Here is a 23,699-nt window from a genome sequence, read left to right on the forward strand (position 1 = left end):
GTCACACATACACTGAGGAAGGGACAGGAAGCAATATATAAGGTCTGATACATTAGTAGAATTCTGCATAAAAAAATCAAGCCCAGTTTATCTGACTATTGGACCAGATGCACTTGTGCTATAAATCAGGGAACCATTCTAAGTGCTTGTCAACGAATACTAATGGCAGCTGTTGTTATCAAAATGAATTTGTCCACCACCTCATAATCTCGACTAACCTATTCGAGCGCAAAATTTGGGGCTTTTTCCGCGCTAGAACTGGCCTAAAACTCGGGAAATTGTTGATTTTATGATATCTGGGAGCCTGGGATTCCATGGTTCACACTATCAATATCAGGACGGCAAGTGGGGGTATTTCTATGGGAAAAGATGGCATGTAACTATGGTAGAATATACCATGTCGTACACAAGCCCTGGTGGCTCAGACGACTAACATGATGAACTCGAGAGCCACTCCATGATCACCCAGGATATCAAACTCGAGCCCCCTTGTGTCATAGTGGTTTCGAAGTGCTCGAGGACCCACAGCGAAAACTCGGGATGGTCTAGTTGGTCATGGCGTCGGGCTGTAAGTGTCCTGTTAATTCGGGAGCGGATACCTGAAAGTCACCGGTTCGACTCCGGTTCCTGAGAGAGACTGTTCCGCGGTCTATTTTTTTTTGCTCAAGGTCAGATGAGTTACGTATTTTTGTACCCCACAGGCTCGGTTTGGTCGGAATATACGGACATGTAAGCGGAGAATTAATAATTGTGAACACTGAACATAGCACGTCTCATCTACATGTAAGCACATCCACGGGGCTGTGGTTGAAACCCATCTCCATGGATCCACAATGGTAACTTACACCTGCTGACATGATAAACACTGTGAAGAGATGTTTATAGTCATGGCTACTCATTGGCAATTACGTACACCGTGAGATTATTCTGGAGCTGTATTAGGGAATTTATGCGACAAACGCGGCCTCACGCCTCACGTCGCAGGGGACCCGGGGATTGCTCAAGGCTGCCACCGTTGCCTGGACTTCAACACTAGCCTCGGCGCTGCCAAGCCAATATTTCCGTAAATCGCAACATCTAAACCCTGTCATGCTGACTGGTGGTGCTTGACACTGGTGGCAGCTTCAATGGGGACCAAATATTGACCGAATTTTCTTATATTCCATGCCAGGCATTCAAACATGAACTGACTCTATCAGCCTACACTACACAACCGGCAACCGACATCTTCACTACACCGTTCCTTGTCAGTCTCCCAATATGAATTTCAGGCGTTTCTTCCTACGAGGAGACCTAGCATTGAGTGCCAACGACTCTACTTTATCTGCTCCTTTACGGCAGATGATCCGCCAACGGGGCAATACGCCCTCAGATGTGGCCAACGATATTCTTCATCCGCAGTTACCACAGGAGCTGCGCGATAGGACCCTCTGGATCATGGACCGCATTCTGGAGCCCCAAACCATAGCGCGTTTCATGATGTTCGCCGCCGACGGCCAATTGCCCGACAGCCAGCAGGCTTCACCTTCACAGGGCACCTTGGACTTTGAGGACTTGTTGCTCCTGCAGCAGCCACTGTCGAGTTGGGCGCCGCCGCCCTACAACCAAAACGACGAGATACCGATGAACCGGATTATGGCACGGATAGGCTCCTTCGAGGACGCGTCGAGGCTAGTGCCCATCTCCAAGGAACTGCATGCGATGAAGTCGCGCCTGTGGGAGGGGGTCATGCCCCTGTCCGAGAGGCGATGGAACGATCTCCATCTGGACGACCCAGACAACTTCAGCACTGCCTGCCAGTACTTCTGCGGCGTCATCAACGTCTTTCACTACTTGAACCTTGCGGATATCAAGAGCAATCTGCGGGACACCTACAACCTCATTTGGGACCATCTCAAGACGTTCGAGGATGCCCTGAATGCCAAAAAGACGGCGCAGGGCCAGCCTACGGTAAACATTACTGGCCTGTGGTATGCATTTATTAGAGAACTATACGACTCAATATCCAACCGTGCTCACCACTGGGTGATTACTCATATCGACCGCCTCCGGGATCCTATACTGGCGCAACTGGCCAGCCTCCCTGAGCCTGGTCCCCGCCAAGAACATTTGACCCAGGAGCACTGGACTCTCACAAACAGACTCCACGACTTGTCCCAGAATACAGCCCAGGCTGACTTCGCAATCTTCATCCCCACGGACGGCTACAAAGGGGGCGACATCCCTTCGCAGGACAATGCGCCTCCGCCCTCAAACAGTCCCTACCGCGAGGAGCCAATTTCCTTCTCAGCCAACACCCGGACAAGGCAGGCTGATTATTATACGCGGATCAAGTACCTAAGCCGTGTTGAGCTCTGGTCCAACTTCAATGAGAACGCGGGCGCGACGCCGGTCCCCCAGGACTTCCACGGCGTCACAGACTTGGCATCCGTTGCAAGCAGCCAGGCCAGGGCGCAGGCAAGGGCCCGCATCGAGCTGCATGGCGAGCCGAGGATCCCCGAGCAGGAGACGTGGATTGCGGAGGCCAACAGACGACTGGAGATGCCCACGAATAGCTACGAGAGCAAATATCTGGCCTACAGGCTGTGCCATGACCACACTGACGAGGAATGGGAGACGTTCAAGACCAAGTTCGAGGCGGATGTTTCGAATTGGGGGGGTGAGCTGAGTGGCGCTGACAACGTCAAGGCTAATTCTGTCGTGGAATGGCGTTACGTGAAGGATTTTGGGTTCGAGGACGGCAACATGAATGTCGAGGGGGTCAAAACGTACGTACTGACAGAGCATGGGGTATTCATCACAACTAACGCAGAGACAATGTTTAGGCACTTCAACTCTCTCCGCCAGTTCAATCTTGTCCCACCGCAGGCCCACAGCAATGTTATCCTCACGGCAGACAAGGCTGTCATCGACTCGTACCTTAACCCCACGCCGGGACAGGGAGGGTTCATTCTTGCCATTGATACAGACTTTGACTCGAATGATGTGGATAGCTCTCGCTCGGATGAGTCACCGGGATACAACGGGACGCTGCGAATCCTAGGCAGCCTGCTCTGGGATGACGTGAGCGCGTTGATGCTCATGCAGACCCAATATCTGGAAGAGCTGTGGCCATTGGCGATGAATCACCCTCGTCAAGTATACGAAGGCCCGGCCATAGAGCGGATTACGGTCTGAAGAAATTTGCGGTTGTCTAAAAGGCATAGTGTTTTATCCTTGGACATTATCAATAGCGCTTGTGTTTAATTTCGGATTCATGATACACCTCTGGCGCGGCCGCGCGAGAAAGTTCAAACCTGTCAATGTTTGGCCCAAATAGACCCATGTACTATTAATATATTACATATTCCTAATTGACCCCCCTTGAAAAGTAGCTATTATACATACATCTCTCACTCAACACCCATCTTGACAAACGATGCCAAGTGAACAGTCAACTTCCATTCTTGATCAACCACACGATATGGGGACTAATACCCTTCCTACAAGAAATGAACAAGTATTAGCACGGTTACAACCATGACAGAGAAATCTCCCATAATCATGGCCCTCCCAGCCGCCCCCTCCGGCATAGGCGCCTCCGATCCGTTACCCCCCTCCTTGTTGTCGCCATCACTCACCTTAGTCAGAGTAACATTAAACGCGCGATTCTTCACAGCCTTGACAACGTCCCCCCGCTCAGCCTCCACGATAGCAAAGTCGGCCAGACTGCGATAATTGTACGCAGCGCGGTCCATTTGGACCCACGACACGCAGCTAGCGTCCGGGTAGAAGACGTTGGACTCGAGCTGCGCATTCTCCTCCGGCGTCGCACTGTCGAAGATGGCGCGCCACGCCGTCTCGGTCGTGTGGTGCGCACCGGGGGCCTTGCGCTCTGTCGGGTACAGCCTGGCGTCGACGGCAGGCAGCTGCTTGGTGGAAGTCTCCTTGTCTGAGCTGGAGGAGAGGATGGTGTTGATGCTATAGGCGTTGAAGTTATGGAGGACGTCGAAGCCGCGGACTTGGAAATCCTTGATCACAAGGCCGGGACCGTCGTCAGTGGCCAGGGTGATGGTGGAGTTGGTCGACTCGTCCGAGTATGTCCCTTCAAAGCGCATAGCCTCATCACGACCGGCAGCCTCCACGGCGGGGAGGAGAGTTTGGAGGACAGCGCTGAGGGCGATGGTATGGGCAAAGGGAATAGCAGAAGCCTCGATACCACCACTGAGAACCGAGATGGATATATCATAGTCGGGGACAATGGCTAGGACGGCATGGTACAGGCCCAGGTCGCCAGTCTTGACGTAGACGTCGAGCAGACGGCCGTCGGAGGTGATGTTGGGGCTGCGCAGAATCTCCCACGACTCGCCGACCGAGTAGTACGCGGATGAGGTGTGAGTCTCGGGCTTCATCCACTGGCGGGTCTGGCTGGCGGACAGCAGCTTGTTGTTCAGGATGGCGTCGGCAAAGGCAATGAGGTCGACTGTGTTGGAGAACATGCCACCAGCGCTGCCAGATCATAGGTTAGCTGACTGAACCGCACATTTACGATTCACTGTCGGTGCATGCACTCACGCTTCAAAGACCCCGAGTGTGGCATTCCATGTCGGCTCGCCCATGGGGACGAAGCCCTTCTCGGAGAAGGAGTCGACGGGTCCGTCAAAGGAGGTGCTCTTCATGCCGACCACGTCAAAAATGCTGCTCTTGACGGCCTCGTTGAAGCTCTTTCCCGTAGCGGCCTCGACAATCATGCCGAGAATGGCGTATGCCGTGTTGGAATAGGTCGGCGCAGTGTGTGGGAGGGAGACGGGGGACAGACGTCCAATGTTCTCGAGCAGGTCCTCCTGAGTGCAGGCCTCGGTAGGGGGCATGCCGTAGCATCGGGGTCGCTCGTCATCGGGGATGTCAGGCAACCCCATTTCACCCCAGATCTCGCTGGGGAAGACGCCCAAGTCGGTGGCCACTGTTTGATGTAAGCAGATATCTATCTCCAAAGGTTTCGCCATGCCTACTGTCGGTGGCGAGGCCAGAAAGATGGCTGGCCAGAGAGCGGACAGTGATGTCCTTCCAAGGCGTAGCGTAGACCCCCTTGGAGCCGGCAACGTTGGCCAGCTCGGGGATATAGTCGAGCACCGAGGCGTCCATGTTGATGTTGCTGTTCTGTAGGGCGGCTAAGATGGTCATCATCTTGGAGACGCTACCAACGCGGTAGATTGTCTCCTCGTCGATCTTGTTGGTGCCAATGCCGGACGAGACCGGGGGTGTGAAGTGATAGCTGAAGAGCTGCTTCTTCTCGTGGAGGGACTTGACGCCAATGGATAGACCGGTGGTATTAAAGGCAGATGCCGTCTCGTCGAGCCCGGCGGTTAGGTTCTTGACGGCCTTTTGCATGGAAGCATGCTGGCTTGGGGCCTTAGGGGCAGGCAGGACGGGGCCGAGAGGAGGACATGTTTTAGCTGAGGCGACGCAGGCAAACGTGACAGCAGTCGCCGCGACAAGATTTGAGAATGAAGGCATTGTAGCAAGGTGAGAGACAAAACGGAAGCTCAGAGGTGAATGGAGTCGCAATATTTAGAGACATAGGGTATAGGTATTGTGTAGCCAGTCTATATATAAGATCCGCCGGACATAGGCGGTTCGGGCCTGGAAGTGGAGCTCCTGGGGAAGCTCAAGTCCGAGCTGTGCAAGGCGGGTGCTGATCCACCGGGATCATGGATGAAAGTTTCAAGTAGAGCGAGCATATCATGGATACGAGTTAACTGGCTAGATTACTGGTAAGTACATTCCCACGTTCTATGTGCTGCACGTCAGCACTACCTCTCAAGTATCAACATTTCATCCCGGACAGAAACCATGCGGCGCAGCTGTTGTCCGAGGGTGCCAATGGCGAGTACAGATGGTTACCGGGGCCATGGAATCTGACCAAGGCATAGAAATTAAGGGTGAAGCCACCATGTGGTGAGATGATGCTGTGAGATTCTGGGGTTCGATGTGGACAGCAGTCCTAATACTAATAATAGCGGCGATGGGAGTCCGAGATCCAAGTCCGAGCGAGCCACTTACAAGATGCCCCAGCTCCACATTGGGCAATCCATGCCACCCCAGCCACAACAACACTACCACCTTGGCATCGCATGTCACATTATGACTGTCTACAGAATAGACCACTGTTCCTATTATGCATGTAGGAAGGACGCCAGTTGTGAGTTAATTAAATGGTGCGCGGGCGAGGTACGGAATGGAATATGAGTACAGGGGTGGCGACCGACATGCAGATATGCTTCCTCAAAAGCAATGAACATGAACATAACACCGTTGACGGATAGGTGCAAATGCGAGGGAGAGGAAATGCTAGAGTTGACGACTAGGAAATATGTGAAACACAGCCCGGCTTTTATTAATTCCGCTAAGGAGTAATTCTCATCGCTTCCAGTTGATATGTATACAGGGTAGATGTGCACGCACGCTCGTCATCAGTCGTAACCTCATTTCAGGCTTTTATAGCCACTTCATCCAGTCAGTCCACGCCAGACCTCACTCCAGCAGCGCATCCTCCTCCATAGATCCCATCCCCGTGCTTTCTCCTCCCAAGGACAAAGACCGAGCTTCCCAGGGACTTCCAAAACAAGCCGGCGCCTCGCGAGTCAACGTCGTCGCAGCGTGCTGGATGTAGTCGTCGATGCGCGAACACCCACAGCCAGCGTGCTCCAGCACCATGGACTTGAGCTGAAGCGTCTCCTCGCGCAGCTGCGACGCCTCGTCGGCCAGGGTGCGGTTAATCTCGCGCATGCTGGCCTCGTGGTCCTGCAGCCGCTCCACGCTGTGCTTCTTGCGCACGCGGAACTTGGCGGCCGCCTTGCGGTTACGGGCCCGGAGGCGCGATTTGGCGTCGCTGTTGTCGCTGTCGTCGCTGTTGTCTTTTGCTTGTTCTTCGCTGCTGCTCTTGCTCCTGTTGGTGCGTGTGGATAATTTACTGGGGCTTGGGGGAGGTTTGGCTGCTGTTTTGCTTGATGATCGCTGAGGGCGTGGATTCGTTTTTTGGGGATGGGATGTGGCGGTCGGTCCTGATGGCTGGTTGTATGTCTGGCTGGAATATGGGATGGAGGAGGAGGCTTTTACTCTGGAGCCTTGGTTGCGCAGAGGGGGCAGAGGTGCGCTGCATTCTGGCAATCGGTATGTTAGATCAGGGCAGTTTCTTGTGTCGAACCAGTTTTTCCCTAAAGTGGGCAAGAAATCCATATTGTGTAATGGCTGCGTAGACTCATTGCCATGTTCCACCACCTGCGACCCAGCGAGGCAATGGTTGTTTAATATCTCCATAGACGTGAGCTGCAAACGGACTGGTATACTGGCACGGGCTCGGAGTAGAGAAGGTTGATCTGCGGGAGGCGATGCTGGGTGGCCACGATGGACGTGCATGTATTTATTGGGTTCAAGTCCATGAGCAAAGAAGAAAAAGGGTACTGTTGAGCATTTAGGAGTGGCGCCGTAGGATGCGAGATGACATAATTTGTGATGGGCCGGCATCCAGGACTCAAGGAACTTGGGCAACTCGGGACACCATGGTGCGGAGAAGGGACCGTGTACATGGCTGATACATGCTATGCAACAGTGTGCTGGGTCGAAACGTTGAGGAGATGGAGTCACGGAGTGTCTCCCGAAGGAGGATGAAGAGAGTCTCAAGTGGCCCTCTGGGCTCACAATTCTAGCAATTAGCCAATGGAACGGTATGGAGATGTCGGCAACGAGTGGAAACATGAGTGCAGCAGGCTGCATGCAGCACTTGGATTCGGGTCCCATCATGAACAGGGAGTCAAAGCCTCAAAAGACGCCATCGTCGACCGTTTCCCTCCGGCTTATCGCCCAAAGCGATTGCCAGGCCACCCACCACACACTTGCACACTTCACGCCATGTGGTAGGCGTGGCATTGATTAAGCGGTGTGTCGTCGATTGACCGGCCATCGAAGCACATTGTTTGGCTTCTGGAAAGTTGTTACTAAACAGCGTAATACATGCCAATGGTCTGATAGCACAAAGGTACCGTGGATAACGGGAACGGTGCTGGACATGCCGGGTCTGTACGTTGCAACACCACACCAAGAGGCCTGTGAGAGAAGGCAGAGAACTATCAGCCCTGGGTCATGGGGGCGCGGTCCTGTGGGTTCTCAGGGGCTCGAGGCCATTCCCCGCTCCAAGGTGTACAAGGCGAATACATGTTCTCCGTCGCACCGATTTCTGAAATCTGCTGGCTCTGGTTGGCCCATGGCCGACGGAGCGCCTCCCATTGGCTCCCGGGGGAGTGAAACGGGCTCTGGAACTGAGATGAGTGATGACATGACGGAGCTGCGACTGGCAACACGTCAGGGCTGCACGTTGTGACGTCCGTAATACCGCCTCGCCACTTCTCCACATATCACCACCACCGTTTCCACATATGTCATTCTCGGACCTTGAACGGTTCCCAAATAAAATCCCCTTTGCCCATTTTGACTTTTTTTTTTCTCGACTGGAACCCTGGAAGCCCCTCCATTAAGCCAAATTAATAACACCAGTCCGATCCAGTCTCCTCGCCAAGACTCATCCCATGCCGAGCCACCAGTCTAGCCGTTCAGACTCAAGTCCCACACGGAACAATTCTCAGTATAGAATAGAAAGAAAATGCCAGATACAAACAAGAAGTACCGTTCCATCCTCCCGCAGAGAGTGGGCAGGCCACTGGCGGGAGTTGGGGGTGCAGCAGCTGCAGACGGGGACACAAGCACTCCGCCCTCAGCCTCGGGAACACTCCCTTCTACTTCTGGCCCCTTGCCGTCCGCAGGATGGGTCACCACTCCTGAGGGGGATGCCAGCTCTGCAAAGAAGCGAAAGCGGGTGGGAACTCAGGTTGCCTGCAATGCCTGCAGGCAAAGAAAGGCCCGCGTAAGTGGCTGCCACCGAATCAGACGAGTCCAAGCCAGACTGCATCTATTGCCCTTTCCAAGCGGTAAACATCCATGGAATTTCAGTCCAATCTGTCCCTTTCTCTCCCACTATCCATGATTCCAAGTTCCAAATGCTTCCATCCGCCAGTTCAGTCTGGGAATCGCTCGATATCCAAGTAAACTAGTAACTCTGGTGAACTACTTCTGACAAAGTCCACCCGAATAGTGCGATGGGGAGAGACCAACGTGTGGACGGTGCTTAGCAAAGAAGATTGCCTGCATCTACGCCGATGAAGAGAAGCGCTCTTCCCTGGCACACTCAGACGACGTCCACAAAGTTTTAGAACTCATCCGATCCGAGCCCAAAGAGAGGGCCCTGGAGATTTTCAAGCACATCCGTGAGACCCAAGACGTGTCCTCGCTGTTACCAACAATCAGAGGGGCTCTAGAAACTGGGTACTCGCGCAGCCTTCTGTGGTCCGAGTGCACTTCTGTTCTCAACACGGGGCCCCGTCACACAATAGGCCTTGACAGCAAATCCACCCTCGACGCGGAGCTCATGGCCGGGAACCCCGTCTCGTATCCTCCTCCGCCGTCGCTAGACGCCTTCTCAGAGGAGATCTCCGATCTGCTCCTCTCCTCCAGGGCGGAACCTTCCAAGACCCGAGACAAAACGTCAGTCCCACTCCTGCCGGCCCTGCCCCAAACCGGCTAGGAGACCGTACTGAACGGTCCTCGTGCAGATACACCCCAGGGGCGCAAGCCCTCGATACGCGACAAAAAGATTCACCTACGTCACTTCACAGAGAGACTCCTACTCCAGCTCGATCGAGGTCTGCTCAGCGGAGCGAATCATCCGGTAGTGATGAGCAGACGACTTCACAGGTGTACTGCGATGAACGGTTGCGCAACCTGGACATCTCCTTCTGGACGCAGGTGCCCATCACATCAGAATGTGCAGCGCGCGTGATCTCGCTGTATCTGGAGACGGATCATCCGCTGCTGGGCGCCTTCGACCCGGACATGTTTGTAGAGGATTTGACGCATCATCGACACCGTCTGTGCTCCCCGTTCCTCGTCAACACTCTTCTTTTCCTGGCATGCGTGAGTCATCCCTGGCTCTTCCAAGTAGTCTCTGGATCATCCCCCACGCATCCCAGACCACGGGCCTCCTTTCTGCCCCTCGGGGGCCCCCCATCCCAATGCGCTGACACGCCTAGCAAATGTACTCTGCCGTGGATGAGAATGCCGGTGCCCTGGTCCAGCCATTCTGTGATGAAGCTGAGAAGCTCCTGAAAAAGGGACTTGTCGACTCCCTAACGAATCTCGCCGCTCTCCAGTTACTAAGTCTTGCGTTTATTGGTCATGGTAAGGACCACTGCGTGTTGACATACCGCAATGAGGCGTACTACATGGGTAGACGCATGTACCTACTTGGTGTGGACCTCTCGGCTGCGATGAAGGCGCGCGAGGCCATCCCCAACGAGATGGCAAATCCCAGCTCGTACGCAGCATGGGGCACATTCAATTGGATAGTGTGAGAGAGCCCCTTTCCTACTGGTCTGCATCATGACCTACCACACAGTTGCTAACGTGACAAGCCTTACCTCGCTGTTCTACCAGCAACCAGGCTTCGAGTACCCCGAGACACCCCCCCTGCTTCCGATACCCGAACCTACCGCCTCCCATGACCACAGCAGGGCCGCCTCGTACATGGGAGAGACATTCCCAGCCCTCTGCAAGTTCTGGCGCATCCTCCACGGAGTTACACTGGCATATTACAAGCGGGCACCCACTGTCGCCGAGGCCCCCAGCCAACATGTCACTCTCGACTTTGCCGAACTGAAGTATCGCGAGCTGCTTGCGTGGTCCGAGACATTGCCACCGTCACTGGTGCCGGCGGAAGACAGTCCTCACCATGTGATTATTCTTCAGTAAGCTATACCCTCCTCCGTTGTGTAGAGTTGCTCCCGTCTCAAGGTCTAACCCCCCTTTTTTCTCGCGCAGCATCTGGCTCCACGCCGCCATCCTCGACCTCTTCCGTCCGTTCCTCCCCCAATACGACCCCAATCCGCAGCGCCTCAAGACCTTCTACTCGCCCGACAGCACGCCCGATGCGGCCTTCAAGGCCTCGGTCAAGCAGCTCAAGCGCCTCGTCATCTTCTACCGCGCGCGCCACCCGTCCTCGACGTATACCATGCTGTGGCACACCGCCCTCATCTACATCGCCAATGCCGTCCTGCAGGACACGTCCGACGATCCGGAGTGGCGCTTCTACCTACTGCTGTGTGTATGGGGGTACATCTACCTGCGGCCGTCGTACCGCCTGGCCGAGGCGTCGGCGCGCGCGCTGCTGTCCATGACGCTGCGCCACGGGGCCATCTCTTCCGGGGACGCGCGGCGCATACTGAAGGAGATGGAGGGCAAGAGGCTGCTGGTAGGCGAGGAGAAGGACAGGATACGCGCGACGTTCATGGCGGATCTGACGCTGGCGATGACGGATCCGGATGAGGCAAGTGTGGAGAAGCTGTCGCAGCAGTTTGAGGATCTGGCGCTGTTTAGGGAGTTTACCAATATGGATACGGAGAATATGAATTGAATAGGGGCTGAGACTAGGAGATAAGATAGGTGAACAGAGACGGGTCAAGGATAATGGTAGACTGGAGGGTTCGATGGATTCGCCACTACATGTACATGGTGCTATGGTAGCGGAGGCGTGGTCCTGTCGAAGCTCCTCTGAATTAAAGACAAGTCCGTGTTCGAAGATAATGGCCCTGATATTGGAACCACTCATAAAATTACCCTATCTACCATGGCTTACTCTACAATCTTGAAAGAAGTCGCAAACTCAAACGGACCAGGCTTGAGCTTATACGCCTCAAACACTCCCGGTCCACAGCTCCCCGTCCCCAGCCCATGTTGCACATAATCCAGATTCAGCACCGTCTCATCCAGCTCCGACAACTCATGCGGGTGCTTGCACTTATCCAGGTCCTGGATAGAATGCTTCCGCAGGGAGAAGCTGAATGGCGTCTCCATCCGCGCCTCGAGCGTCGCGCCGCCGTGCTCCCCGGGGGCGCTGGGCTTGACGCGTAGCCATCGCGTGTCGCTCCGGTTTCCGTTCTCCTGCGGCCATTCATACTCGGTGTTGAGCTCGTCAAGCGATGCGTCCCACCGTCCCACGCGCGCAGAGGCCTTTTTGTCGAGGTACGACTCGCCCGGTCCGCGGCCGAACCACTCAGCGCTGTTGTACGTCTTAGGCAGAGCCATGGTGAGGCCGACACGGGGAATGACCTCCGGGTACGTGCCAGAGAAGTCACCCTTGGTGTGGAGACGCACCGTGTCGTCGGCGATGGTGTAGGTCATGGTGGCGTTGCAGGCCCATTCGAGGACCGTGGGTGCCACGCGGATCTTGCTGACGATGGTGACGACGCCGTCCTGGACGGTCCATGTGATGGAGCGGACGTGAGGTTTGGCGCTTGAGATGCGGAAGCGGTCCCAGAGGGCGCCGTCACCGTTTCCACCGACGTCGTTTTGGGTCTGGGCGCGGTAGATGCCCAGCTCGGGACCCTTGGTGAGGATCTCGCCGGCGTCGTTGGTCCACTGGAGGCGGCCGCGGACGAGGTCGAAGGTGAAGTTGGATTTGAAGGAGGGGGTGGTGATGAATAGCTTGCCACCCTTCTCACGGATGCTATAGGGGGAGGATGGCGTGGGGACGGCCTTGGCAAGAGGGAGTTTGTGCTCTTCAAAGAGAGGGACCTGGGCCCAGGCAATCTCATGTCCCTTCTTGGCCCATTTGGTGTCGTTCTTGAGTGAGAAGTTGACGGCGAGCCAGGTGTCTTCGGAGTGACCCGAAGTCTTCACTGGTACACTGACAGACCCCGTCTCGCCTCCCTTGATGACCGGGATGGATAGACTGGCAGGTTCTGTGTTTCCAGACTCCTTGACCAAGTGCCAAGTTACATCCAAGTGACCGAGATCAATAAACTCGTAGTGGTTCTTGATGACCAGCTTGTCCCCGTCCATCGTTACCGTCACAGGCTCAATAGCCTTTTTGTACTCGACAAGTCCAGGGTTGGCCTTATGGGTAGACCACGTCATGCCATCCATGACAAAGTCAGCATCGTTGGGCTCGTCGCCAAAGTCACCGCCATATCCATAGAAGAAGGTATTCCCCTCACGCTTCAGCAATCCGTGGTTGCACCACTCCCAGATGAAACCTCCCTGTAGCAGACTCTCCGTGCGGAAGGCATTGATATAATCTCCTAGAGCGCCCGGCCCATTCCCCATGGCGTGCCCAAACTCGCACTGGATCAGCGGCCGGTCCCTCTTGGTGGCCACATGCTTCTTCATCTCGTCGATGCTCCAGTACATGCAGCTATACATGTCCGCCGTGACGCCATCGCGGTCGCCCTCGTAGTGCACGATGCGCGACGGATCGGCCTTCTTGATCCAGTGATACATCTCGGCGTGGTTGCGCCCGTAGAAGGCCTCGTTGCCCAGAGACCAGAATACTACACAGGAGTAATTCTTGAAACGCTCCACCAGCTCCACGGCGCGGTCCACGTACGCATCCTTCCACTCCGGGTTGTCCGACGTCCACTTGGTGGCAATCTTGTACGACTCTTCCTGGATCTGTGAGGGGGTCTTGATGTTCTGGTCGGGAATGTTGGACCGCTCGACTGTGTCGAAGCCGTGCGTCTCCAGGTCGGCCTCAGCGATAACATACAGACCCAGCTCGTCGCAGACCTCGTACAGACGGGGATCGTTGGGCTGGTGGGAGCACCGCAGGGCGTTGATGTTGTGCTGCTTCATGAGGACCAGGTCTGCGCGCATGCACTCGTAGGGGACGGCACGTCCGTACAAGTGGTGGTGCTCGTGGCGATTCATGCCGTAGAAGACGATGGGTTTGCCGTTGATGAAGAAGTTGGGATCCTTGCGCTCGACTCGACGGAATCCGATGCGCTGGGGGATTGTCCGGCCGGCAAAGGTCAGGGTCACTGTATACAGGACGGGGTCTTCGGCAGACCAGAGTCGCAGCGAGTCTCCGGAGACAGTGATTGCGCTCTCTCCCGAGGATGGGAACTTCTCCTCCTTGATCACAGAACCCTCCGGTGAGTAGAGTTTGATCGAAATGTCGCCCGCTGCACCCTGGACTTTGGCCTTTGTTCGCAGCACCGCGCTTGTGAAACTATCATCGAGATCGGGGGTAGAGGTAAAGTCCACAATGGCATTTTTGGGGAAGGCCAGGAGGTAGACATCCCTAAAAATGCCCGACAGGAGCCACTGGTCCTGGCGCTCAATGTAGGAGCCGTCGCAGAATTCGTAAACGCGAACAGCAACAGTGTTGGCTGCGCCCGACGGCCCAAGGAACGAAGTAATGTCAAACTCGCTCGGGTTTCGGCTCCCCTGGCTGTATCCGACTTCTTTGCCGTTTACCCACACGTGGAACCCCGAGTCAACGCCCTCGAAACGCAGGCGAATCTGCTGACCATTCCACTGTGTGGGGATGCTGAACTGCCTCCAGTAAGAGCCCGTCTCGTTCTCAAAGGGCACATTGGGCGGGTCGACGTGGAAGGGGTAATTGACGTTTGTGTACAGCGGCCTCCCATAGCCCTGAAGTTGCCACATTCCGGGGACTTTGACGTCGTCCCAGGTCAGGGGATCAGCATCGGCCCAGTCGGGGGCCTCGAAGGGGGAGGCAGCATGGTGGAACTTCCAGGTGCCATTGAGCGACTTGTACTCGCCCTGCTCGCGGTCCAGGCTCAGGGCCTTTTCTTCGGTGGAGTAGGGGAAGAAATGCGCGCGGGCCGGCAGGGTGTTCTTGTGGATAACCTGGAGGTTATTCCAATCCGGCTGGGCTTGAGGGAACGACATGATGGCGAATCGCGGATGGCTTCGTCAAAATGAGGGGTTGGTGGGATGGATGGACGACCAGAGGTGCCGCGCCACGCCAGCTTTATACCGACGGCACGATCCAGTATGATTCAGCATGACCCAGGCTACAGGTCACAGGTGCAGCGGCGTCACGGAGGAGCTCGCGGGCCATCAGGGACCGAGCCCGCCTCGACTTCCACCAACGTTGGTGGTTGGAGCGCATCGGGCAGTGCGGGGGTGGAGATGACTTGGTCTTCCTCAAGCTTAAGGATGCAAGCATGCAACACGAGGCGGGGAAACGCACTGCGATGCATCGTAAGCGAATAATACAGGGGAGTTTCGGTGCCCGTGGGGACCGCCGTACATAACCCGGAGCCACTCAAAGCCAAATGCCCCCCAATTGCCTATTTGGGTAATGCGGCTCGGAAACCATCGAGAGGCCCCGGTTATCCGCCGATGGACAGAGCCCTCCGGCATCGGGGGCTCAGGGCTCAGTTCATGGTGTAATGGCATGCTTCATTGGCCTGAAGTCCAGTTTTACCGGCAGCCGAAATCTCATTTACCATCGTGCCATAATATTCAACACTACATGTCCATCCTTAAAGTACCAACAGAGCACCGCTTACCAGTAAACCAAGCCAAGCCTGAGTGCTACGTACGATGATGTGGAGACTCAAGCATTGAAATTATGTGGACCGGAAGCTAAGAATGTGCTCATATGTAGACAATTAGACCTTCGATCCAATGATACAATCAGTCGCACCACGTGTCATACGTGGTTTGTCACGCCAAGTGCGGGATTACTTGTCGTCAGTATCACAAATCACATCCAGCGTCAAGTCTCGAACCCCGCCAACTTTGGGCATGTACTACAGTGCCGCAAGTGATACAGCATAACGATTTCTTTGCAAACCCACCAGGCGATAGAGTTGGCTAAGCCCGTGTCGCCCTTGTCTAGCTCGAGGCTCATTCCCATTTTGTTCATATAGGGGTCTTCTCAAGTCCCAAGGGCTGCAACTAACAGTATGGTCAGGAGTATCCCCGACATACTGATAAACACGGGAGGCCTTCAAGGGATGAACCTACAGATTACCCGGCCCTGCGCACATCTTCGTCCCGTAGGTACACTCAATTTGGCTCGAGATATCGTGGTCCGTCAGAGGTAAGCGCTCATCGAGCAAAGAAAGAATATAATCACTGCCGCCCCGGGAACTGGCTATAGCTTGGCTCCGCCATAACTAATAAGGTGGATGCCCAGCCACTTAGAGTATCAGCGATATAGAGAAATACGATATGCCTCACCATTTGCGGCCACTCGCTACTTTTTATGGCAACCGCAGACCTGCATACGAGTGGCACGAGTTGGTTGTTGGTTTCAATTTAGACTGTTGGTTTTCCTTGTATGCACTCCCAACATGCAGAAGTGACGTCGTGTCAACAACCCCCCTTGCGACTCACGACCACGAGCGGTGAACAGGATCCAGAATTGAGGCATTAGTATGTCTAGGGCCTTAAATCCATTTGTTTCCGGCTATCTTCTAGTGCCTAAGATGCGTATCGTTTCTAAGACTCCATAGATTTTAGCTTGTTGCTCTTAGTTCTGACATATACTCATCCAAACCAAGTACTCAATACTGTGCAAGCAAAGGGAACCTTACTCTTATGCGCCATTTTATTACACTCGCCTTTAGAAACCACCGAAGTAACCTAGCTTATCAGATACACAGTCCAAGAAATGGGCGAATCTAGGGCGGCACATTCTGACTCCAACTATCCCTCATCCGCGGCCCTATTCAGATTCATGGATCTGCAACCTGAAATCCGCTGCCGGATCCTGGAGTTTACCGACCTCATCACGCCTGTGGCTCACGTCATCTGGTGCCTTGGTGGCTTCGACGCGCGTGGCAAGTCTGACAGTCGCCATGGCGACTGCTTCAAGCCCTTGGCCACTGACTGGGCACCTCCCACAGCCATGTTTCTCGTGAGCCACTACTTCTCAGCTATAGCTCATTCCGTCTTTCTCTCACGCAACTACTTTGAGGTATGCGACTGTGAGACTAAAGAAGTCATGGAAAATATCGTCGACCTCTGGGATGACCCTTTTCCTAAGATGCTGGATGTTTCCCATGCAGCGGGCTTCCTTTCTCGTCCTCTAGCGTCAAATTATCTCTCATATATAACAGCTCTGGAGATAAATCCTCGCCGCTGGGGCCCACAGATGGTCGGGTCCAATATGCTCCGGCAGTGGCAGGATGCTGCTGAATGCGTCAAGAGCTGCTTCAACCCACGGCGTCTTATAATTAGCATTGGGAGTGACTGCTCAGTTCCTATTTACCAAGAGTTATTATTGGCCGGTAACTCAATGGAATTCCCCTGGCCTTTCTTGAGCCAAGATGGCATCGATACGGTGCGGCAATCTGTGGATATGGTCTGGCCAATTCACAGGCTGGCGCAATCAGATGGCGTGAAGATGTTCCTTTGGGATTTCCAGCTGCAGGAAGAGAGAATTATTTACTACTGCCGCCATCGCAGTGAGCCTTTGCCGGAAGTTGTTGGTGACATGGTGCTCTCCAGACTCCACCCCTTCGGCGAGATTCATATCCAGCGCTCATTCCGCTCACCTGCCGCCAGCGGTACAAGGACTAGCAATCAAAGTGCGAATTCGGGATGGATAGAGGGCCTTTTTGGGCGAACACATTCCGAAGATGACGAGTGGTACAGAAATGGGCTAAATCCCAGATCTTGGTTACCCTGTTCACCATCCATGTTCTCACCAAAGTTGCCTTCGTACTGCACCTCGGCGGCAACTTTCCCCGATTGGAAGCGGGAAAAGGAAATGTTGCCTATGGACCATGTATCGCAATCATTAGATTAGAACTTTGATCATCATGCGGTCTCCTATGTATTTCTTTCTTCCCACATCGTCCCCTAATAGTAATCCCACGAATCAATTGGCAGAGCGCATTTCGACTACTTCGCATCTTAGTAGTCGCGATATAAGTACGCAAGATATAGGTTGATTTGTTTCACCTACTGTCCCCGAAATACTTAGACAGTCAAATGCCAGCGGAGATGAGAAAGATTACACACACAAGAGAGCTGAAGAAGCGCGTGTGGTGGTTCCTGGCCCACCAGGATTGGCTTCAGATCCCCTCTCAGAATACCTATCTCATTCATCCGACGCAGTTCAACACACCCCTCCCTTTCAACTTTCTGGAGCGACCAGAGCTGGCTGAGAGGGATGGCTTGGCATTGGATGTTCGGCCTGATAGCCACTACACTGTGAGCTCCTACACAAACACCCTTTCTAAAGGTACCTCCCAGTGTTTCAATTGGAGCCCTCGACCTGGTATTAGCTGACATTCCTTCCGAAGTGGCCGTCATCGTATGGAAGCAGCAGGATCGCATGTGGAATACTGGCCATCGAGGTCGAAGCGGAGAAGGTCTAACAAAACTGTATGAACACGTTCTATGGGCCGATCGCGAGCTCAAACAGGCATATGCGGAGTTTCCCGACTTCATGAAGGATACTACTCGAGACGCTCCGGCCCAGTCGGGATGTCCTTCGTACATCCGCTATATAGCCTCTGTTCAGCTTCTCTCTATGGCACACAAGCCAAGTTGTACTAGAAAATTGTTCCGATTTCGAGGTTGTTGACGAATGACAATAAAGACCCATAGACCCTAACAATCCACCGCCATTTCCTGCTTCGGAGCTTTCGCGACCCGCGTTCCATACACATTCAGGTATGTACAAGACCATCTATCTTAGACATATAAAACCCCAAATAGGGAATAGTCCACGTCTAACGAGAACCGTAACTATTGGCTTTGCTCTCTTGCATTTCCATTGCGGAGCGCTGCATACTCGACACCGAAAGGTGGCGCGATGATGCGGGTACACAGGTCATACTCAACATGTGGACGGTGCCGTCACAGCTCATCTGCTGCTCGCTCATCCTCGCTCTCGCCTCCATATTCGGACGAGGCAACAAACTCACATATGACGCTGCCAACGTACGGTGCTTGGCGGAGCGAGGACGGGCACTGCTTCACCAGCTCGAGGCATCTAGCTCAATATCCCGACGTGGCGGCGTGGTCATTGATTCGCTATTTGAGCTGGACGATGCTGGGGAGCATTCGGGTGGCGAGATACGCTTAGATGTCAACAACATTGTGCGCCAGGTCTTATTCGCAGATAGGGTGGACAAGCAGAGACCCGAGGGATGCGAGATGGGGGGCTCATTTTTACCGTTTGGGACAGACTCCTAGGATGAGATATTCGGGGTAATGCCATTTGACGCAATGAGTATGATGGGGACGCCAACACCAAGACCACAGGCTCGGGGGATGGTCAACGGCGATCCCCACCTCCCCTTGGCTAAGATGATACACTTGAGCGGTACAAACAGAGACGGATGTTGAAATGCACCCCGTCAAGCACGGGGTTCCTTGGGCGGACGCTCTTGACGCTTGTGGCGAGTTTCTGGACTCTATAGCCTGGCAATATTCCCTCAGTGGTCTTGTTTGTCTTGTGTCTATATATCAATCGAATGATTTGGTAGGACACAAATTGGAAGTAAGTATATGTAATGTATATAAAGAGGTGAGCCTTGTAGGCAGTGTAGTTGGGGCAACAACCAACTCATATATTCGGCCGACACCCTTCGCCGTCACACATGAGGATAAAGAAGCTCTATCTATTAGTGACGTCAGATGGCTCGGTTATAAAGTCCTTATTGCCATCATGAGTTTTGGCCGAGCCTGGAATGGGAAATTGTTTGGAGGTCATTGTGGTTGAATTAGTTTGGTGATAGATGTGATCGCGCTTGGCTTGATCGCCAAGTATTGATTGAGGTGACATTTCTCATCCACAATTCTAGGTCTAATGCATCAATAAATCTGGGTAGGATATGAGTATATGTGCATAAGTACCTACCTGGAGGGCGATTGTGACACGCAAAAAACCGGCAACCCTCCCGCCACCGAGACCGGGAACCCGGATGCTCTTCCTAGTGTGGTCTATTGTGAGACATTCTCAGCCGAGGGTGAGATAGGTCTGGACAGAGTAGTATTATCAAAGCCCCTGATGTTTGAGATACACCGAGACTGAACGTTTCGAGGCAAGGCTGAAGACGACGAATTTCCGCTGATTCACTCTGGGATGTCACTTGACCACCAGCGTTGCCTTTTCATCCCCGCACATGCAATGCATACATATCCCTCATGTTCGTACCAGGCGAGCTTCTGATTATTTATTCTTTGCAGTAAATATTTACGGGGAGAATTACCAATAAGCAGCAAGCAAGAAAATAATGCTCTCGAGCCTTTGGAAGTGGCCGATTGATCCACAGCATCGGGTTTTGCTGACGAGTATTGAGGCATGGAGACTAACGCCGAGCCCTGCGACTCTGACGCCACCTGGAGTTGCTTCAAACAAAGGTGAGCCAGCCAAAGCATCTTGACCCTCCACTGTGTGACCCTCTCTCTGACAAATTTCACCGTCTCCAGACCAGGACCCAACCACCAAAGAGCAGAGAACATGGACAGCCAAAGATTTTGCGTCGCTTTGGTTATCAGACATGATTAATGTTACCAATTGGCAAATTGCCTCCTCCGCCATGATCGTGGGGCTCAGCACGGTGGACGCCATCATCATCACCCTCTTGTCAGGGCTGCTTAATGGGCTTCCGATGGGCATGTCCATGCTCCCGGCAACAAGTCTATAGCTAACACCAATCTAGTTCTCAACGGTGCCCCTGGAACTGACCACCACATTCCCTTCCCGGTCGCTGTGCGGTCCGCCTACGGATACTACATGGGCTATTTCTGTATAGTCTCGCGTATCATTCTCAGCGCAACCTGGTTCAGCGTCCACACGTGGATTGGAGGTTCCATAATGACAGAGGTAAGAAGCAACTAAGAATGTTGATGCCCATGAAATGTGATGGGACATGGTTGTTGACAGCCAGTGAATAGACCCTTGCAGCCCTGTGGCCTGAATATCGCAACGTACCGAACAAGCTCCCGGAGTCGGCACAGGTTACAACACTGCAGATGGTATCTTTCCTTCTATTCTTCGTGCTCCAGATTCCATTCCACTTTATTCCAATAGGAAAGCTACGGTATTTTGTCATACCCACCTATGCCAACTTGACAACTACTGACAACTAACCTCTGGTACATTACTGTTCCTCACCAAGGCCATCCTCATCGTCCCAGTATCTGTCGGTATCGTGCTCTGGATTTGCCTCAAAGCAGGAAGTGTCCAAGGTATTTTCGCGCAGCCAGCTTTGGTGTCAGGGACGACAAGAACTTGGCTCTGGTTGTCGACATTCAGCGCCGTGACCAACTCGTGGCTGTCGTCTGCGATCAACATGCCCGACTTCACCCGGTTTAGCAAGACGAAGTAGGTCATGGACATTCTGCTTCCTTATTCCCCCAAATAGTGACATATATCACCCTTCCTAGACACGCGCCTTTATCACAGATCCCCACCATTCCCATCGTCAAGACGTTGTACGCCGTGTTGGGCATCGCAACAGTCGGTGCAGGACGGACCGTGTATGGAGAAGACATTTGGAGTCCCGTGGAGCTCATGGCCAGGTGGGAAGGGTCTGGAGGAAGATGCTTGGCGTTCTTCTGTGGCTGTCTGTGGATGCTGGCGCAGATATCCTGCAACCTGTCAGCCAACTCGATTCCCTTCGGCCACGACATTATGAGCCTGGCCCCTGGTTGGATCAACGTTCGGCGTGGATCCCTCATCTGCCTCGTCATCGGGTCCTGGGCCTTAGTGCCGTGGTACTTGGCCTCGACAGCAGAGTCATTCCTCACCTTCATGAATGCGTATGGATGCATCGTCTGCGCTATGTCGAGTATTCTGATTGCAGACTACTGGCTAGTTAAGAGACGGAAGCTTGACGTGCCGGCATTATACAGCCCCCATGGCCGCTATCGGTTCTTGGTAAGTCTCCTAGCCAAGACCTGAGTCGATTATTTCCTAATGCATTCTTGCCATCCTCTTAGGCGGGATGTAACTGGAGGGCCGGCGTTGTCCAGCTAGCCTTCATGGCTATTTTTCTGCCGGGCGTCATTAACCACATTAATCCATCCATCTGGTTCCCACTGGGGCTTAGACGCATGTACGATATAAACTGGTTCATCAATACACTGGGTCCGCTGCTCGCGTACTGGGTATTAAACGCCCTTTTCCCACATCACGCCAGCCAGATTTCGACCACAATTGCGGCCCCCGACGGACGATCTCCGACGGACCGCGAGAGCGCATTGAGAGAACTAGACTCCATGCGACAGTTAGAGTGCAGCCAGGGTGCAGAGAAGCAGTAAGATTTGTGACTGGCATTGTTGAGCGTGTGGAGTCCCTAACAAGAACGCATCACCTCGGTTTTGGCGCTTGAGCCACATTGGGTCAACTATCCTCTTTCGAATATCAATTTATCTAGACATTTGTCGTGTAGATAAACATACTTGGCAAAATAGAGAGCGATTTCCTCTAGACTCCGGGCAGAAGGTCACCCTGGTGGGTCGATCATCTCAATGCGTCGCGCATACACCAGACCCATTCTAGATCAACGATACTTGTAATGTGCGAGTCATATATGACTTCTCGAGTGACTTAAGGTCGTATGATCGCACCTAAGTACTTGCCTACACGTCCTCAAAATCTCACTAGCACTTGAGGCAGTGAAATTATAGGTACGCTAGAGCAGAGTCGTATTTAGACACTAAAAATCTCTATTAATTCAGACTTTAAGCATACCCCGATATACCTCGGGCCAAAATATAGTACGGATAGTGCCGTAACACAAGTCCACAGTAGCATGGTAAGACCGTGCACGGCCTTTCGGTGAACACTATCCGAGGGATAAGGCAGTTATAATTTAATTTATGGACAGCTTAACTAATGCGGACCTGTACGCTTATTCATACGAAGGTATATAATAGTATCATTACCATTTTTCTATAGTCTTTTATATTTATTATGTTTTGGTAAAGTTATGAGTGAGTAAAAAATCGTAGAAGCGGAGATGTATTAGCCGACTAGAGATTTATTACTATCCGAATAGACCTACCCTTACGCTAAAGATGGTGTTATGGTTAATACTACTACTTACTACATGTAGCCACCAACTTAGCTACTTCGGCTATCACTAATTTCCGCAGATGAAACAAGTATCCACGGACTGATTAGCTGATAATCCCTGGAGGAACCTAGGGAGGATACGACACTCAAGCAGATAGTCAACAATGATATTGCTACGATCAAGGTCAGCCAATGGCTACAAAAAGTCTCCTTTGCGCAATAGCCGATCTATGATTTTGGGAACGAGGGCCCGAATTGCCGTCAGCGTGGCCAACTACTCTTTGCCATCGCGCTGATAATGAATAGATTTGGGTTGATATCACATCCAGGTGTCCTGACAGAAAATAAGATCTGAGAAATATGGCTCAGCAGGGATTAATATACGGCCCCCGGGTATATCAGTCGTGATATCAGTATTTCCTAGCCGTTGGAGCAGAAGGGTTAGAGGGCGGTTTCTCAGTTTTAGGTCGCCGCCATTATTGAAAGGCCAGTGCCTCGGGCAGCCTGGGTAGACCTCACCTTCTTCGCGCCTCACGTGTGTAGCTTGCTTCCTTTCTCCTTCCTCAAGAGACCTGATTCCCACGCCCCTCCTCGCATGCCTCCCCCGTCTCACGATAACCATCATCTATGGTCCTCGGGTGACCAGGGGATAAAATATGACACCTAGAGAAAAGCAGTAGCAGTACGGAAGTCCAAAATATTCCATCAGCAAAGTTAGGGACTCTTTACTGAAACGAAGCTGAGAATAGGTGTACAGGCGGTGTGAGATAAGCCGTTAACCGGTCTGGAGGATTCATCATCTCACGCATCATCCTGG

General features: G+C 53.3%; 5 protein-coding genes and 1 non-coding gene across 6 annotated transcripts; 3 read left to right on the forward strand and 3 right to left on the reverse strand.

Moving 5' to 3' along the window:
* Nucleotides 1-534: 534 nt before the first annotated feature.
* Nucleotides 535-633, forward strand: ACO1O0_004997. The gene has a single exon. It is a non-coding gene; the product is annotated as a tRNA-Tyr (tRNA).
* Nucleotides 634-1,341: 708 nt separating this feature from the next.
* ACO1O0_004998 (uncharacterized protein) lies at nt 1,342-3,177 on the forward strand (the record flags this gene model as incomplete). The annotated part of the gene is made up of 2 exons (XM_083194426.1): nt 1,342-2,768; nt 2,826-3,177. 2 exons carry the CDS (start codon nt 1,342-1,344, stop codon nt 3,175-3,177), a joined length of 1,779 nt encoding a protein of 592 aa, XP_083049339.1.
* Nucleotides 3,178-3,482: 305 nt separating this feature from the next.
* ACO1O0_004999 (beta-lactamase/transpeptidase-like protein) lies at nt 3,483-5,496 on the reverse strand (the record flags this gene model as incomplete). The annotated part of the gene is made up of 3 exons (XM_083194427.1): nt 3,483-4,488; nt 4,555-4,942; nt 4,992-5,496. 3 exons carry the CDS (start codon nt 5,494-5,496, stop codon nt 3,483-3,485), a joined length of 1,899 nt encoding a protein of 632 aa, XP_083049340.1.
* A 1,017-nt stretch (nt 5,497-6,513) lies between these two features.
* On the reverse strand, nt 6,514-7,141 carry CST6 (bZIP transcription factor; the record flags this gene model as incomplete). The annotated part of the gene is made up of 2 exons (XM_083194428.1): nt 6,514-6,928; nt 6,954-7,141. The coding sequence occupies 2 exons, from the start codon at nt 7,139-7,141 to the stop codon at nt 6,514-6,516; spliced, it is 603 nt and encodes a 200-aa protein (XP_083049341.1).
* A 1,497-nt stretch (nt 7,142-8,638) lies between these two features.
* ACO1O0_005001 (uncharacterized protein) lies at nt 8,639-11,500 on the forward strand (the record flags this gene model as incomplete). Its single annotated transcript, XM_083194429.1, has 6 exons — nt 8,639-8,899; nt 9,170-9,576; nt 9,708-10,005; nt 10,122-10,438; nt 10,503-10,835; nt 10,909-11,500. The coding sequence occupies 6 exons, from the start codon at nt 8,639-8,641 to the stop codon at nt 11,498-11,500; spliced, it is 2,208 nt and encodes a 735-aa protein (XP_083049342.1).
* A 218-nt stretch (nt 11,501-11,718) lies between these two features.
* Nucleotides 11,719-14,778, reverse strand: ACO1O0_005002 (putative beta-galactosidase; the record flags this gene model as incomplete). Its single annotated transcript, XM_083194430.1, has 1 exon — nt 11,719-14,778. One exon carries the CDS (start codon nt 14,776-14,778, stop codon nt 11,719-11,721), a length of 3,060 nt encoding a protein of 1,019 aa, XP_083049343.1.
* Nucleotides 14,779-23,699: the final 8,921 nt, after the last annotated feature.

This window comes from Amphichorda felina, assembly GCF_050947745.1.
Source record: "Amphichorda felina strain 45539 chromosome Unknown scaffold_5, whole genome shotgun sequence".
Lineage (NCBI taxonomy): Eukaryota > Fungi > Ascomycota > Sordariomycetes > Hypocreales > Bionectriaceae > Amphichorda > Amphichorda felina.